The sequence below is a fragment of the Anomalospiza imberbis genome, chromosome 9, assembly GCF_031753505.1.
Source record: "Anomalospiza imberbis isolate Cuckoo-Finch-1a 21T00152 chromosome 9, ASM3175350v1, whole genome shotgun sequence".
Classification (NCBI taxonomy): domain Eukaryota; kingdom Metazoa; phylum Chordata; class Aves; order Passeriformes; family Viduidae; genus Anomalospiza; species Anomalospiza imberbis.
This window is the reverse complement of record NC_089689.1, coordinates 25673637-25689686: the sequence shown is the minus strand read 5'-3', so window position 1 is coordinate 25689686 and position 16050 is coordinate 25673637. Positions and strand designations below refer to the sequence as shown.

The window sequence follows — 16050 nt, the reverse complement described above, 5'->3', positions numbered from 1 at the left end:
TTTTATATTTTCATCTCAAGACTAAGCACTCAGTTACTTTTAACCAAACCTGAACCAATATTCAACTGCTTTGGAGAAAAAATATACAGCTATGACCTTAAGTTTAGTGTTTTAGTTTAGATGATCCACGAAGTAAGAGATCTTTCTGAAAACAGCCAAAATAATCCACTCTGCGGTAATATGTAAAGATAATGCCAAAATTGCATTGTGTGATGCTGACACAAACCACAATTTTCCTAACTGATTCTTGGTTAGAATCTTTGCTGGAAGTCTCCAAAGTTTAACTAAACAATTGCAGCAATGGAGATTCCATGATAAACCATCCTGATAATTACTAAACAGTAATCCTAACAGTTAAAAGTTTGCATTTAGAGCCTGAATTTCTCTGACTTCTCGTCCTAACTTTTACATGTTAGAATGCACCTGTCAGACCTTCCTCTACCACTGAACTCACTTCTGGCATCAAGTTTCAGTAATCCATATATATATATTTATACCACCCCAGGACCAAGAAACCCATTCACTTTCCCACTAATGAGCCAAAATGCCTGGAATTTCTCACGATGAGAAAGGTTATCTCATTAATTAAGCACCCACATGGGTCCTCTCTTGACCTAATCCAATTTCTCAGCCTTCTCAATTCAAGACAGAAGAACTGAACATTGAGTCTTCCAGCAGCAGCTCAGTGCCATGGGCATAACTCAGCTGGACAGATCACCACCCAGAGGTAACTGTGTGGGAAGTTCTGGAGATTTTCACAGGCCCCAAGAGAGTGCTCTGTGTTTGCCCATATTTATAGCACAGCTCTGAAGTGTTAATACAGTAAAGAACAACACACAAAATACATTCCACAGCCTGCCGGTCAAAACCAGAGTTTTTCCTTGCACCAAGCAGAGGTGATAGAACTTCCTTTCAGTTCTACATGTGAACTTCAGAACTACCTGGGACCTCTCTCCTGTGTCCCATGTTCTCACCAGGCTTTTAGCCACAGCACCACCCTGAGTTTGACACTCTCCAGGAATGTGTGAATGGAACCATCTAAGCGCAGCTGTCAACATTTGGGGACCTGTATTTAGACAAGACCTCCTACTCTAGCACCACGGAGTTAAGAAGAGGAGTTGGATTAATTTGTGGGTAAATACTACTTTCCCAATCTCCTATAGAGCATGCTCTAGAACAGGCACAACTGCATTACTCTACTCTTTGGCATTCCATCTAAATGTGTAGCAGGTTATCCATTCAGGCAACACAGGATACAGAGTACACTTCTGAATCAACCCCAAAATCACAGTTTTTGCAATCCTGGTAGAGCACTCCCAAATGAAAGCTTTCAAACTCACTGCAACCTTACCAGTTTTTCTACTCTTCACAGGGATTCCATGCCAGCCTTTCAAGCACCTTTACTGCTTTAGAATACTTACCCATACAAATGAAGTATTTTGATATTTTTCTTTTGAAATGCCCTCACTGCAGCTCCACACAAAGGCAGTGAGGTGCCAGGTCTCAGATTCCCTGCCCACTCACCATTCATCAGGACTGAGTGGCAGATCACACACACTCTGGCTTCCTTTCGGTCCATGTACAGCAGCTTGCACTTCAGGCTACAGCACGCGGCACAAAACACCTGGAACACAGGGGAAACTCCTCAAGGGTGTGCACAAATATGGGACAAACTGATGGACCTGGACAACTGAGTGTCTGCAAAGCTCTTGAAATGCAAAATACAGAGGTAAAAAATCAGTATTTTCTTATTAAAGTCACAGTGACCAATACCTACCCAGGGTGCCTGTACTACTAATCCTGATGATTATTTTGTGGAACACATAAACACATTTTGTCCTGATAGTGCACTGTGGTGTTTTTAAAATTTGTTTGGCATAAATGACAATGGGGGTAAGAAATACCTACCACATTAAAATCCCTCACAGAATTAAACATTTGGGAATTAACTTCAGTCTTAGAAAAAGCATGAGTACTTCCTAGAATTAAATAGCAATTCAATGCACAAGCATTCCATATATGTAAGAGACTGCTATGGCACAGATTAATTCAAACTTAATTAATTAATTCTTTGCAGCAGTACGATTCATAGACATGGAATTGGACGCCAGAAGGAATTTTTGGACATGAGAAGGAATTTCTTCACAGAAGGGGTGATTAAACATTGGAAAGGGCTGCCCAGAGAGATGCTGGAGTCACTGTCCTTGGAGGTGTTTAAGGAAAGACTGGATGTGGCACTCGGTGACATGGTCTGGTTGACAAGGCAGTGATCAGTCATCAGACAAGACCAGACTTGATGATCTCAAGACGCTTTTTCCAACCTAAAAAATTCTGTGATTCTGATAGCAACTCCAGCCGTTTAATCTCTTCATATCTAGCAAGCTATTCCTCGGCTGAGGAGGAACAGTGATTATCAAAATACTTTAAGTGTTAAACATATAAACCAAGACATTTAAGAAAGCTGAATGACATTAGTACTACAAGAAAATCTTGCTCCATTCCTATAAAAAAGCTCATGTTGACATGAATACAAACACCACCACAGTATCATAACAGTAGGGAGAACTCGAAGCTGCATTCTGGGCACCCTGGCTGCTAAAGAGGCTGGGGCAAAGCCCAGGGAACACAAAGTGCTGTGGAGATGCAGCTGCAGTGCTGGTCCCTCTCCCCTGAACCAGCTCTAAAAACTCCCCAGTCCTGGGCAGGAAACATACCTGAGGCTTCCTCCAGACAAGCAAAACCATCAAACATGAGCATGGCTTGTGCACCAAAACAGCTGCATGCAGACATGATCCTACAGTAGCAACTGCCTTCTCACAATCCTGCAGAACACATGCCCTTAATGATTTCTTTTTTGTTTAAAATAATTATACTGTCTTTATTTTAAAAAAACCCAGTAGTTGCTCGGGGTTATTTTTCAGGTGATGTGAAGATAGTGATGAACATCCACTTCCTGCAGAAAGGTAATGTCACACTCAGGAGATCTAGAAACAGCAGCAGCTGCCTAACAAATGAGTTCAGATATCAAGACAGAATTACAGAACTTAATTATGGGTGGATATTATCTCTGCAATTCACTATGCATTATTATAATCTATAACATTTTCTAAATTAAAAAAATATTCCGTGACTCCAGCAACATTATTTCTGAAATACAGACAAGAAGCTACAAAGGATTGTTATATATTAATGTGTTTAAGCCTAATTAAATTTCAACCAAGTTAAAGATCACACCAAATTATGACTACTTTGCAGCCTGTTACTTGGAGGTTTTTAGTGGCAAGTGTTCAAAATAAGCAAATACAAGTTCTGAACTAAATACAAGAGTTGAAAATCAAATGTGGAGAAAGCTCAGCCTTGTCTCATTAGAACCAGTTTTAATGTTTTCTAATTATGACAACTCAAACATTTCAAAGCCAAAATATAATTAAGCATACACAGGAATTTTAATGCAAAAATAAAATCCACCCTTTCACATATGTGAAAATCTTCAAAAAAACAAAGTAAATATATTTGAAAAATCTGATTTCTGCACTTACATCTTAACCCAATTTACAAGTATTCTAGGAAATATTTATAACAACATCACAGCATATTTTAGAGACATTTGACATCATTTCGGTTCTCTGGGCAAAACTTCCAGTCAAAAGTTCATTCAGTATTGAACATGGAAAAATCAATGTCGTCAACCATAAATGAAGGCCCAACACAAATTAATATCTAATTTAGGAAACTTTTTCAAACAACACATTCATGAAAGCCCCCAAATACAATGATTTAAATATTAAAAGAGAAAACAGAAGCAATGACAGAACATCCCCACCTCCTCTCTCAGGCCGCATCAGCCTTGAGCAGCAGTAATGCAGAGAACACAATCCAGCACAACTGACAAGTCAGACTTGTTATTAACAATCACCAAGTCATTATCTCAGTACATCACGCTATAAAAAAACAACAGAGCAGTCAAAGCAAGTTTTTATGTTACTAGGGCTTTCAGGTTCCCTAGGAGTTGCTAAACCATTAGTTGTTAGTGGAATTGCTGATTTTTTTTAATATTTTAGTAGAAAAATATCGTTTTGGTTCTCAATAAAAAAAGACTGCATACAAATTTTCCGGTTTTCCTATCAAGGATGATGATTTAATCTGACAATAGAAGGTACATAAATGCATAACATATAATTTATGAATGTATTCACACACATTCATCAGGTTCTTTATTTTAACTCAAAATTGACTGTAAGTGTATTACTTTCTGTCAATCCAAATGGTGCATATCATCCATTAACTTTGCAATTATTACCCTGAAATTAAAAACCCAGACTTCCCAGTTGCCACTCAACTATTTTTAAATGCAGTGTTTATTCCCAAGTGAAACCGATACATTCACCCCTACTAAAATGATTTGTCATGATGTTAATAAAGCTTAATAAGAAACTGTTGTGCTAAAGCTTGTGTTCAAAATATTTAATCCCATTACTTCCCCTAGAAACAAATAACTGCAAGGGCTGAAGATGTTGTCTCCCTAATTCTTTTAGTGAGATTCAGACATTTAACAGTGGAAGCATCCCTGTGGTTCAGTAGTTACCGACTCCACACATGGTCTGGGTTGTTCCTTCGATTAAGCTTCCGCTACTGGAACCAGAAGAGTTTTTAGCTTCTAGATCTGTTCTCTGAGGAATGGCTTTACTAGTGAAGTTTTCAACTGCTCTGGGGCTGGTGACAAGAAAGCAGGAGCAGACAGCTGAGAACTGGGATTTCTCAAGCCACTGCAGCCACATTCATCAGAACTTGTTTGTCAAAGCTTTGTTCTCTCTCTGCCCAGAATCGTTACAGGAATTAAGGGCTGTAAAGCAATTTGCAGTAAGTGCTAAGTATTATTTGACTTACACTAATGCTTAGCATTTATTAATGAGTCCTTTCTGCCACATCTTTTGGCTGCACTTGTGCAAATTTGGCCCAGACAAACATTTGCTAACAAAGTTTCTGAAAACAATTCATTTTAAGTCTACTGAGTCAGTTTGTCGACTGAGTAGAGGGATTTTTTTATTTTATCCATTTCCCACATATATTTAAAAAAATATCACTGGCACTGGTGATTCTTCTCAAGGTTTGTCAGAAGAATGAAAAAAGAAAAAAACACATAGAAATTTCTGGCCTTGTTCCATCATTGTGTGTTTTATCCATTTACAGATACTTTAATTTTCTGCATTCATTTGTGCTACTCAGGGCTTCAGTCATTACAGAAAAACAATTAAATCCAAGCAATAAACCTGTTTAAAACACAAAAATAAGTAGAAAATTTTACTGCACATGAAAACCAAAGTCATATTTGTCCAGCTTAAAAAAAAAAGCAACCTAAATAGCACTGTAAGTTAACATATGAAAGTTAAAATCATGGACATTAACTTCCATGCCTTACAGATTCTCTTCAACTGCCATGAGAAGAATGAGGCCTGTGATGTAAATCAAAAGTAGTACACTGAAGGCAGGCATGAGCTTCATGTGATGCTCATTGATCACCTGTGGTTACTGGCTCCACATCGGGACTTCCACTGCAGCCAAGCTGCTGCAGGATGGGCTGAACCAACTGCAAGTCCTGGAGCAGCGCACAAGGAACGTCTGCTCACCTTTTCAAACTGTCCTGGTGTCGTGGGTTGATAAGGAAGTAAGTTTCCTCAGGAAGTTGGGGTCAAACCAATCAGTGGTCAGACTCGAATATTGACACCTGGTGTGAGCACTGAAGACATTGGACATGCCTCTGAGAACACAGGGGGTTAAAAGCAGAGAACTCCCAGGGGAACTTTCTCTTTTGGTTCTGGTTAGAGAAGAGTTCAGACCTCCCCTGCCCAGCCACAGGCTGGGTGGGGGAGGGGAAGCCATGCAACCTAGGAGAGGTAGGCCAGGGGCTGAAGGGACTGGAACCGGGGCGGACAGAAGGGTGGAGAACAACTGAGATGTCTTTGTTCCCCCCGCAGAGGGAAAGAGAGAGAGCGAGCCTGTTCCACCTGGAAATTTGGTATTGTGCAGTATGCCCGCAGAGGAGAAAGAGAAGGGGAGGGCGAAGGTGCCCAGCGTGTGAGTTCTGAGCAGCCAAGATGTCATCCTGGGAGCCCGAGACTTTTAACCCTTTCCTGGATAAAGAAAGCTCTGTGAAACATTCATCTTCTTGATCTGAAAGAGAAGAGAGACAGCCTGGGACCCGAGATGTTAGAAGAAGAAATCTAGGTGGGAGGAGATGATGGAGTGGCCTTGGCTGGACTTTTCTTGTATAGCCATAGACTGAACCAATTTCTCCTGCAACAGAGACTGCATTTTTAGGGGGATGCAATGGTTGGAGCCAAGAGAGTGACCGGCTGCAGTGATTGCATGTGTAGGAATGGAGTGAACAGAGAAAAGTTGAGGGTGTGGTGGTGACCTCTGTCTTCAGGGAAGAAGAAGATCTCTGTTGTCAAGCCCCTTGGCCCCAGGAGAGGAGAAAATGGGGGGGACTGTTATCCCAAAAATGAGAAACTGTTGTTCTTTGGTACTTGGCGAAACATCCTTAAAGGAACCCTGTGTGCAGTCTTGCTCCACGCACAGTGGTGAGAGCACTGTACATGGAAGGAGGATGTCACGATGGCAGATTTTCTCCAGGCTTCTTCCACGTTTGACATGGAAACAGAAGAGATTGCAATTGTGTTTCTTGGGAGAGTTTGCGGTACAAGAGAGACTCCTCTCTCCCTTGATGAACTGAAAATTGATTATCTGAGGGTGGTAAGTTGGTCGAGAGTCAAGGTTTTGTCTCAATGTGCTTTGGTGGAAATTGGGTGGGGGTAGGAGGAATGTTTTGGAAGGTTTTCATTCTGAATTCTGTGTGTGTCTTTTATTACAGTTGGAGGTTAATAAAGTTTTTTTCTTTATTTCTAAGCTCGAGCCTGCTCTGCTCTGTTTCTGGTCACATCTCACAGCACTCATTTGAGAAAAATATATTTTCATGGGGTGCACTGGCACTGCACCAGCACCAAACCATGACACCTGGGAAAGACTGCTCAGCATTTCTCCAGTGAGAGGCTGAGTGCTGTGCATTCTGGTTCCTAAAGGGACAAAAGAGACACGTGTTCCATCTCACAGGAGCAAGCCTGGGGGTTCTGCTGGGCTGCTTCCAGAACCAGCTGGCCTAAGGGTTTGAGCTTTCCTGATACATTTGCTTCTTTTAGGTCCTTTATCCACATCATTCTGCTTTCCCTGCACTCTTCCTGTAGCAAAAATTATCACCCATAGCAGCCAGGTGTTTTAATCAACTTCAGAAACCTTTGAATGAGGCCTAAATGAACTGAAGTTATTTTTATTCTACTTCTTGTTGGTTTTAGTATTTCTTTTTACAATATTCATTAATACCTAATTGACAAGAGTGTTAGTTTACTGCTTTTGAATCATCATCATTTTCTCCCTGAGTTCCTACTTAGGTCACTGACATGTATTTCAGTAAAAGATATTTGGAATACTTTACAGGTTAATAATTTACAATAAAATCATCACATAAGAATTTGAGTTCACCTAGATGGCACATACATAAAATGTTAAAACACTCTCAACAATAAAGTATTTCTTACACAACAAAAAGTGATACAGAAATTATGCTTTAGTTGTCTTCATTATGACATTTCACCGTGTGGACATACACAGGTTACAGTTAACCACTTTTTTTTTTCCCCAAGAGCAAATGTATGTTTAAAAACATGTTAATACTATTTAAAATAATGTAAGCAATATGAGAATAGTAAAGAAGACTGAGAAGAACTGAGTTGATCAGCTGTGTAAACCAGCAGGAATGCCAGCAATCCAACAGCCCACTGCCAATGCACAAGTTTGTTTCAGTAACTTTAATGGGATTATTGACGCAGTAATTTCTATAAAGCAGTTTCCTGCACTAAGTCATTTTATAAAAGTTCTGACATAAACCCAAGGATGATGATCATTGCAATCAACAAATACAACTGCTCATTTAGACTAGTAACAATTAGTTATTCTTTACTAGCACCCTAAATAGATCAGAGCTCAGAAATTCCCATTTTTGCTTCACGCAGACACAGCTTTTTAGGAAGAGATGTCACAGGTAACTATATCCAGTAGCTTAGCAAGCCCTCTGATGCGCTGTTGTGCAGTACCAGGGAAAAAAGGGTGCTTTGAGCTTATTCACAAAATATGAACTTACCTTCCCACAGGCTCTGCAATGGTGCCTTCTTTTGGTGAATGTAAATCTGGCCTCACATTTCATACAGTTTGGTGCTTGAGAGTCTGGAACCCACACTGGAGCCACCTCACCCAAAGTCGTAAAAGGCTTTCTGGCTGGAGCTCCAAACTGACCAGCTCTGAGATCATTATCTGGACTATCTGGGGCTACTGCAAGGCACGAACTATTAGAGACTCCAGATTCATACTCGTCCAAATGTTCCCCATTAGAACCAGTACCAGAGGCATTTGAAGATGTTTCACCAGGAAACGTGTCTGCTGTATCCCCTAACTGCGTCTTACCAAAGACATTTTTGTTTTTACTATTGCCTCCACAATTTGGAGGAATAACATCATTTTGTAAGTGGTCTGATAATGGCTTCGGAATCTGCAGTTTCAGATTTGTGGGTTGCTTAGGTCTTGCACCACCAAAAGGAACACTGATATATTGCAGGTTAGTCATGGGTTTTGGTGAAGTCTGCCCTTGCATGGATGAAACCTGACTACAAAGATTATGCAAATAATTTTTCTTTATGTGGTCACCAGTGCTGTTTAAAATAAGACCACTCCCTTCTGTGGCCTCATTTCCTCTCTGTTCATAAACATTAGCATAACATTCTGACTTGCTCTCCTCAATCTCCTTTTCCTCTGTTACCGAGTCTTCCTTGGAGGGTAAAGTCTTTGGAACATGAGCAACAACTGGGTTCTGCATTCCATAGGAATCACAACCATTAGACAGAGAGCTTGCTGCTGATGTAGCCATCACATCAGAGAGACTGGACCCTCCAAGCTCATCTGTACCAGACCCTTTTAAGTCTATGCCTACCTCCAATACCCCATCTTCATCTTCTTTGCTATTCCCACATGCATCATCAGGCTGTTTGGTCTGCAAAAATCTTTCATTCTCTCCTAGAGTTTGCTTATTATTCATCTCATTCAACTTTGTCAGCTCCCAATTAGTCATCTCCTGAGATTCAGCGTAACATTCTGCCATGCTGTGCAAATCCGTTGTGCCGAGATTTTTATCACATTCAATGACTTCGCCTTCAGTGGCACTAACATCCTCTGCAACACATTCCTTGTAATTGCCACTTCCAGCCACGTTAGGTTGACAGGTCTCGGTGAGCCCAGATAGCCTAGACTGCAACTGCTGGGTTGTTTCCTGTTCTACAATTAAGCTTCCACTACTGGAACCAGAAGAGTTTATAGCTTCTAGATCTGTTCTCTGAGGAATGGCTTTACTAGTGAAATTTTCAACTGACGCACAATTTTCTTGCATTTTAGCAGTACCATCAACTGGTCTCTGTAAGAGAGTCACTGCATTGATCCCTGCAGTTGTAGCTTCTGAAAACAACAAATCTTTATTCACATTAAAATCCTCCTTTAATCGAGAGGAGGGGCATGCAGCAGTCAGGCTTTCAGATGAAGCATTAATCAAATTACTTACAGAGTCATCTTCAGTGCCCAGCCTGTTTATCTGCTTTTCTGTATCAATATCCTTTTCTGTGGATCCATTTACAGTAACACTAAACTGGTCACTCTGTCGGTTTTCATTATCCAGTGTAAAGCTAATAGAGTCCATTAGGGACTGACTGCTGTAACTTGTACAATCCACAACATCATCACTTTGTAGTGTTCTGTCACAGTTGTGCATGACTGCCACCACTAGCACATTTTTCTCCTCTGGCAAGCAAGCTGTACTTCCACATTTCTTTTCTCCTGCTTCCATTGAGTTACACTGATCATCCTGATTATTATTTCTTTTAATCAACTGATCATCTGCTGCTGCCTGATCATCGATCCACATGACTGGGGTCTCTGGGCTTATGCTAAAATCCTTTCCATTAGCACAGCGATCCCCTCCTCCTGTTGGTGTAGTCACTGAGTGGGACAAGGAGAAAGACTTTAATCTCTGCTGACATTCGTTAGGAGTTGTAACTTCATTCACGTTGGCCACAGCCGAGTTGAATGACAGGCGACGAGAAGGCGGATCTAGAATCTGATTCCACTTTGCACCCAGCAGAGTAGGTGAAACAGCGGCATCTGAAAAAGGGTTTAAACAACAAAACTTACTGCCATATTAAAGCTACAGGTTCTTTTAATCCTGCTGCATTAGAATGTCCCAAACAGAAATGCAGAAGTGTTCAAATATGGGCACAAAAATGAAGCTCACCTGCCATAACCAACATCCTTGGTCAACCATTAGTAGTGTCATTCCATAATGTTTCTGGAACTCAAGAAGTTTAGAGCTACCCCAATTAGTATCAGGTTGAATTTGCAAAAGCAGCTTTAAAGTATTGATTAATATATTTTAGACAGCTAGAAGTGCCTGAAAAGATTCTCACCCCCATAAAATGAACAGTTCAACTTCCTTGACAGCAAAGAATTAGCAATTAGACTAGGCAAAAAGTTTAGTGCTTTGAACATGATAACCTTCATTATATGATTTATGTGACCTAATAAAACATTTCTGCAAAAGAAGCTTAAAATAAGTTTTGCCTGATTTGTTTAAAATAAATGATTTATATATGGCTACTGAGATTAAGCTCCACAAAACCTTTCACTAGAAGTGTATGGCACATTTGCTATTAAAAGAGTAAGAAATTTTACAAAGGTAAACAAGAATGGAAGCAGAAGAGAATGCTACTAAGAAATGCTGAAGACACACCATGCAAAATTAACAGATGTTTGTTGAAAATTCTGAGATTAATTTGCAACTCAAACCCACAAAGGGTATCACAGATCTCCCCCTATTCTATACTGTCCTCTGTAGAAGACATCTGATGTGCATCTACAATCCTCTTCAAAATTACTCACCTTCGTTTTGCTCAAATTCATCTAAAACCTTATCAAGGTTATATGCCTCTGCTTGGAAATAGTTCTCCATTTGTCAGGGAACGACCACCAGATCCTTGTCTAAACCTGCCAAAGAACAAATTACAATCAGATGCTTAACCTTCAGTCAGCAGTGTTCCCTTACATATTGTCCTGATTTAAGGGGAAAAGTCCTTTGTAAATCAAATTTTACATAAATCAGAAGTATTTTCAGGAATAAAAATTATTTGTTATTTGTTTGCTTAAACTTGCTTCATTCAGATGAACAAATTCCCCAAACTTGCTTTGGATTTTATTACCTTCAGTCTCTCACATTAATATATCTGGCTATCAGGATCACCATAATGGTAAGAGCAAAACTGCTGTGACACAGTCTAAAAAACAACAACAACAAAAAAAAGGAACCTCAAAAAACACCCACAAAACACCCACAAAAAACAAACAAACAAACAAACAAAAAAAACCCAAAAAAACAAAAACCAGTCTAGAGAAACCAGAAAGGCCAAGTAAAAAAATCTGAAGACCTGACTTTGAGATCTGTGCTACCACTAATTAGTTCATGTGGCTTTGAACAAGGAATTTAAACTCCCTGTGCTTCTGTTTTTTTAATGTACCATAGGCTAGCAGTACTCTGTGTCAGTCCTCATTCCTCTCGAGATGCTCCAAAGATTCATACTTGCAAAAATTGTTAAGGGACTTAATGGGTGTTACTTGAATTGTGCTGCCTCTTAAAATGTCTACTTTAATAATCCTTTTTTCTCTGAAAGGCAGCCACTGGAAATCTAGCAAAATGCACAGAAGTAAATAGTCTCACCAAGAGATAATGCTCTCAGGCTATAAAAGAAGATGACAAGAGAGAAATGAGGGAAAAAAAAAAACAAAACCAAAGCAAAAAACCCAACCCTGAATCATTACATAACTATCTTCACATAATAAGTAATATTTTGCCCTAACAGCAGTAACATGGACACCTCACTACCGAAGTCTTGTAGCAACAAGACACCCAGATTCATTTTTTCCAAACATTCACTACCAACAGAGACATTTTCACTGGGAAATGTGTGCCATAACTTATAAACCACAGAGACCTTGACTTGATCTGTTCTCTGAACATCACCCAAAACAGCTTTATTCTCTTCAGAGTTGGCTTTCACTGTTGTGAAAAAAGGCAATGGAGGAGGAGAGGGTGAGAACCTTGTTTTGCAGCATGAAGCAGTGTTAGACCTGACAGCTCAATTAAAAACCTGCTTTCTTCCACCAGAGATACAACACATTAGAGGAAGTTTCCAATTTAAAACAATACTTTACTATTATCCCCACAGTATCTGGATTTGAGGAAAACGTCAACCACCTTTATTTCCATTACTACAACATTCTGTATTTACAAATTCCCGAATTATAAATATTTACGGTACAACAGTTTTGTATTTCTTATGGGCAACAGCTGCAGTTAGGTTATGGATAGGAAAGGACTGTGCATTAAAATATCACAAAATGCAGAGTTCAAGTTTTCAAGGTCAACTTAAAATTTGATACATGGTTGTTTCAAAAGGATCATGATATCACAGAAATATATTGCTATTTAGTATAATTAGACTAAGGCATGTATTGAAGATATACATAGAAGCTAGTTCTAAAGAAAATGAATCTAATATGCATCAACAGAAAAAAGACCATTTGCAAAATAATTCCAAGATAAACTACACTTGTCATCTGACATAGTCCTAGATTTGTCCACTGTTCTGGAATTCTAGATTAACTCCTTCTGCAAGGAAAACAGATGATTTGCTGTATCATTTACTGTGCATAGATGCACAGATCTTAACATAAGCAATGGAAAAGCCGCCCACCTTGATCACCAGCTGCATTTCAGGAGTCTCAAAAAGTAGAACTGTTTTGTACAAAATACCAGTTGATTTCACATCCATTTATAATATATTAATTTACATTATAATGATAACATTGCTCCTAGCAAATAACTGATGAAGACATGTATAATTATTCCTAGGCAAAGTCCTGCTACTAAAGTCAATGATGCAAAGGTTACTTGTCAGTGAGGCACTGCAAGACTGAAAAATGCCATAACAAATTTTTGTGCTCATGAGTTCCAACTGAAGAGAGAAAAGACCTTTTATATCACTATTGTTATTTCACTCACTGATGTACCAGGATATATGGAGAACCTTTTATTTTTAAGCTCACAGTCACTAAGCTGACAGCCACTCTAAATGAGATCTCACTGTCTGTTGCAATAGGTATTTCTCAGAAAAGGTCAGCTGCAAATCTTTAGGTCTAATATCTAAAATTATTATTATTATATAAAAGAACACAATAACCCCCCCCAGCTCTTCTGCAAGTTTCTGCCAAGGGCAAAACACACTGCCAAACCCACAGAAGCCCTTAATGTCCTCTCCTCTGTCTGACAGTAAAGGAGGATGAGTACTTATGTTCCTAACAGATATCAGCAAGGCTTCCTGATTGTCAGCAACTCACATATTTGCCAGTTGAAGATTTAATGCTTCAATTCACTACAGCTAGCAACTCAAGATCAAAATAGAAAATAAAACGCTCTAACACAGCATGCTATAATAACTGAGGAGCTGTTTTCCCTGTGGTTTAGAGTTTAATTTTATTTTGAATATCTTTATTAAATGCCCAAGCTAAATAAAAAATATATTCCTTTACAGGTCTTTTGAAACTTTTGACTGCATCTCTCATATACCACCATAAAAGTTTGGAAGACTTTTAAAATTACTCTAATCCCAAAGTTCCTCTTAGGACAAAGGTTGGCATGACATTTAATAGTTGAGAAACTGTAGTATTGCTCAAATATCCTGAGTCATGGCATGGAGAGAAGCTGATGAGCAAACACACAACACTTAGACTCTGGAAAAAGGAGAATAAAAACAGGAGCAAATCAGAAAAAAGTTTCAGTGGCAATTTTAGCTGTATGCTACCAAAAAGGAGATCCTAAATTACTATATATTGGGATGAACAATATGAAGAAGAGGATCTTGTGCCACTGCAAAGAAAAGGAAGCACAAACCACCAATGAGTAAAAACCAGGAGACTTTTTTCCAAAAATACAGTTCTCCATGCAAAGATTTGGCAGAAAAGACTAATTATGGGAAAAACAGTAAAATTTTATGTTTTATTTAACTCTGTATACAAAAAATATTAATACAATGGTTACTATCCACTGGTATGTAAGTCCAGAACTCAAGATCACTTGTTACCCATTGCAGAGCCATCTTCTGTCTTTCAGGGCAAAGAGCTAATTAAAACATGCAGTCTGTCAAATCAGATTATTTTCAAGCTCCTGTTGGATCACACATCATGCATAATTCAGAAAGCATGTTTTACTTCTCAATTTCTTCACAACAACAGCATGGGCTTTCATCTTCATTTCTGAAACTTAGGAACTTACATTCCATGAAGCTTACATGTTTTACTCTCCCTTGATGTCTAAATTTAAAGGTGCATGTACCAGAAATGTGTGTATCCTATCTACCCAGAATTACTGCCCTTGTCATCACAGCATTCAGACATAACACAACCTTCAGTCGCATAGTGGGGGAAAGACGGAGACAAGTAAAGGACAGAAAAACCTTCCTTAAAATTAGGTGTTATTCCAAACAGGCTTAGCCTTGGAGACTGCCTCTCAAGAGAGCTCCGATATCTCACAGCCAGTTTGCTCCTGGGAAATGAGCTGTACAAGAGACTGGCCTTGTGTTACACCTGCAGAGCAGCCACACTTGTATTTGTGTTGGGCTCTATGATAAGGGATAACCCATGATCTTCTGCAATGCATATCCTAAATTATCCTTGGGATGTTTTCACCAAGGGAACTGACAGCCTTTAGTCTTTCTAATTGTCTTTTAGTGGATGATCAGCTCATAATCACATTAAAACACTGTAATAAAAAATGCACTGAAAGGAAATAATACTGACATTCAACTACTGGCCTCACAGCAAAGACCTAAAAACCAGAGAAAATGTAAAGAACCAGAATAGGATCTCAGGATTTTCTGTCATGCTGTCCTGTGGAGCAACTCTTTCAATATCAAACTGTGAACCTACACGTTTCAGTAATCTCTTACTACACAAAATGCTCAAATAGTTTATTACAGTCCTCATAAAAAATATGCTTTTCATATATGAAAAGCTCCTAAGATGGAAGTCACAAAGGGCATGATCAAATTGAAATCAAACATTGCTTATTCATCCTGATAAAAAAATCACACATCCAGAAAATGTCACTTTCCCATAGCATGACAACACGGAAGTACAGATGGACTGGACAGATTTATTAGTTCCAGGGCTCCTGAAGACTTCCTTCAACCCCAGCTAACAATGGTCAAGTGCACATCTTGTTCCAGCTCCCTTCGGCGATGTGTGTTACCTGTCCCTACGAGTCAGGCACCTCTGCTGTAACGAACACTTTGTTCCGAGTTGAGCAATAGCTTTATTTAGAACCGATGAGATCCGGCTACAGCACAGACTGAGAAAGAAAGACTTTGCCTGCCTTCCCCTCTCCCAAACAAAATAAGACACAATCTTTGCTCTAAAATGGGGCAATTACTCTCAGCAAAAAACAAAACAACAAATTGCTAAAAATACTCCATCGTCTTCTTTATGAGAGATCCATCCATACACAAAGGTGTATGTATATAATTATATATCTGTAAGTATGCATGAAAAACATTTCAGGTGCAGAACTCTGAATCATTATATTGTAAAGCAGAACTTGCCTCTTACCTTTTTCTTATACATAAGTTAAGAAACAAATGACCCTGTGCCTTCTCATGGTGACTGCAGCACAATCAGCCAGTTCTGCTGAATCAGGGTGTTCTACTTGATCCTAGAAAGAAAATACAAACATGTATTTTATGACAGGTAATTCTGACACAAACCATGTCCTTTTCAACACGTGACTGCAGCTAGCACAGGCCTATTTGACAAGTGCTGCAAGCTTCAGATGATCTGGATTACATCTGCAGCTTT

General features: G+C 39.2%; 1 protein-coding gene across 1 annotated transcript in view; it reads right to left on the bottom strand.

Annotated features, from left to right (window-relative positions):
• The window catches only part of ZFYVE9 (zinc finger FYVE-type containing 9), a 56106-nt gene that overhangs the window by 25316 nt on the left and 14740 nt on the right, over nt 1-16050 (bottom strand). Inside the window, exons 2-5 of the mRNA XM_068198755.1 lie at nt 15805-15907; nt 11029-11133; nt 8195-10254; nt 1525-1624 (exon numbers count right to left, since the gene is read on the bottom strand). Of these exons, the coding sequence (XP_068054856.1) occupies nt 1525-1624; nt 8195-10254; nt 11029-11098 (2230 nt within the window). The 5' untranslated portion in view covers nt 11099-11133; nt 15805-15907. The remainder of the gene's footprint in view (nt 1-1524; nt 1625-8194; nt 10255-11028; nt 11134-15804; nt 15908-16050) is intronic.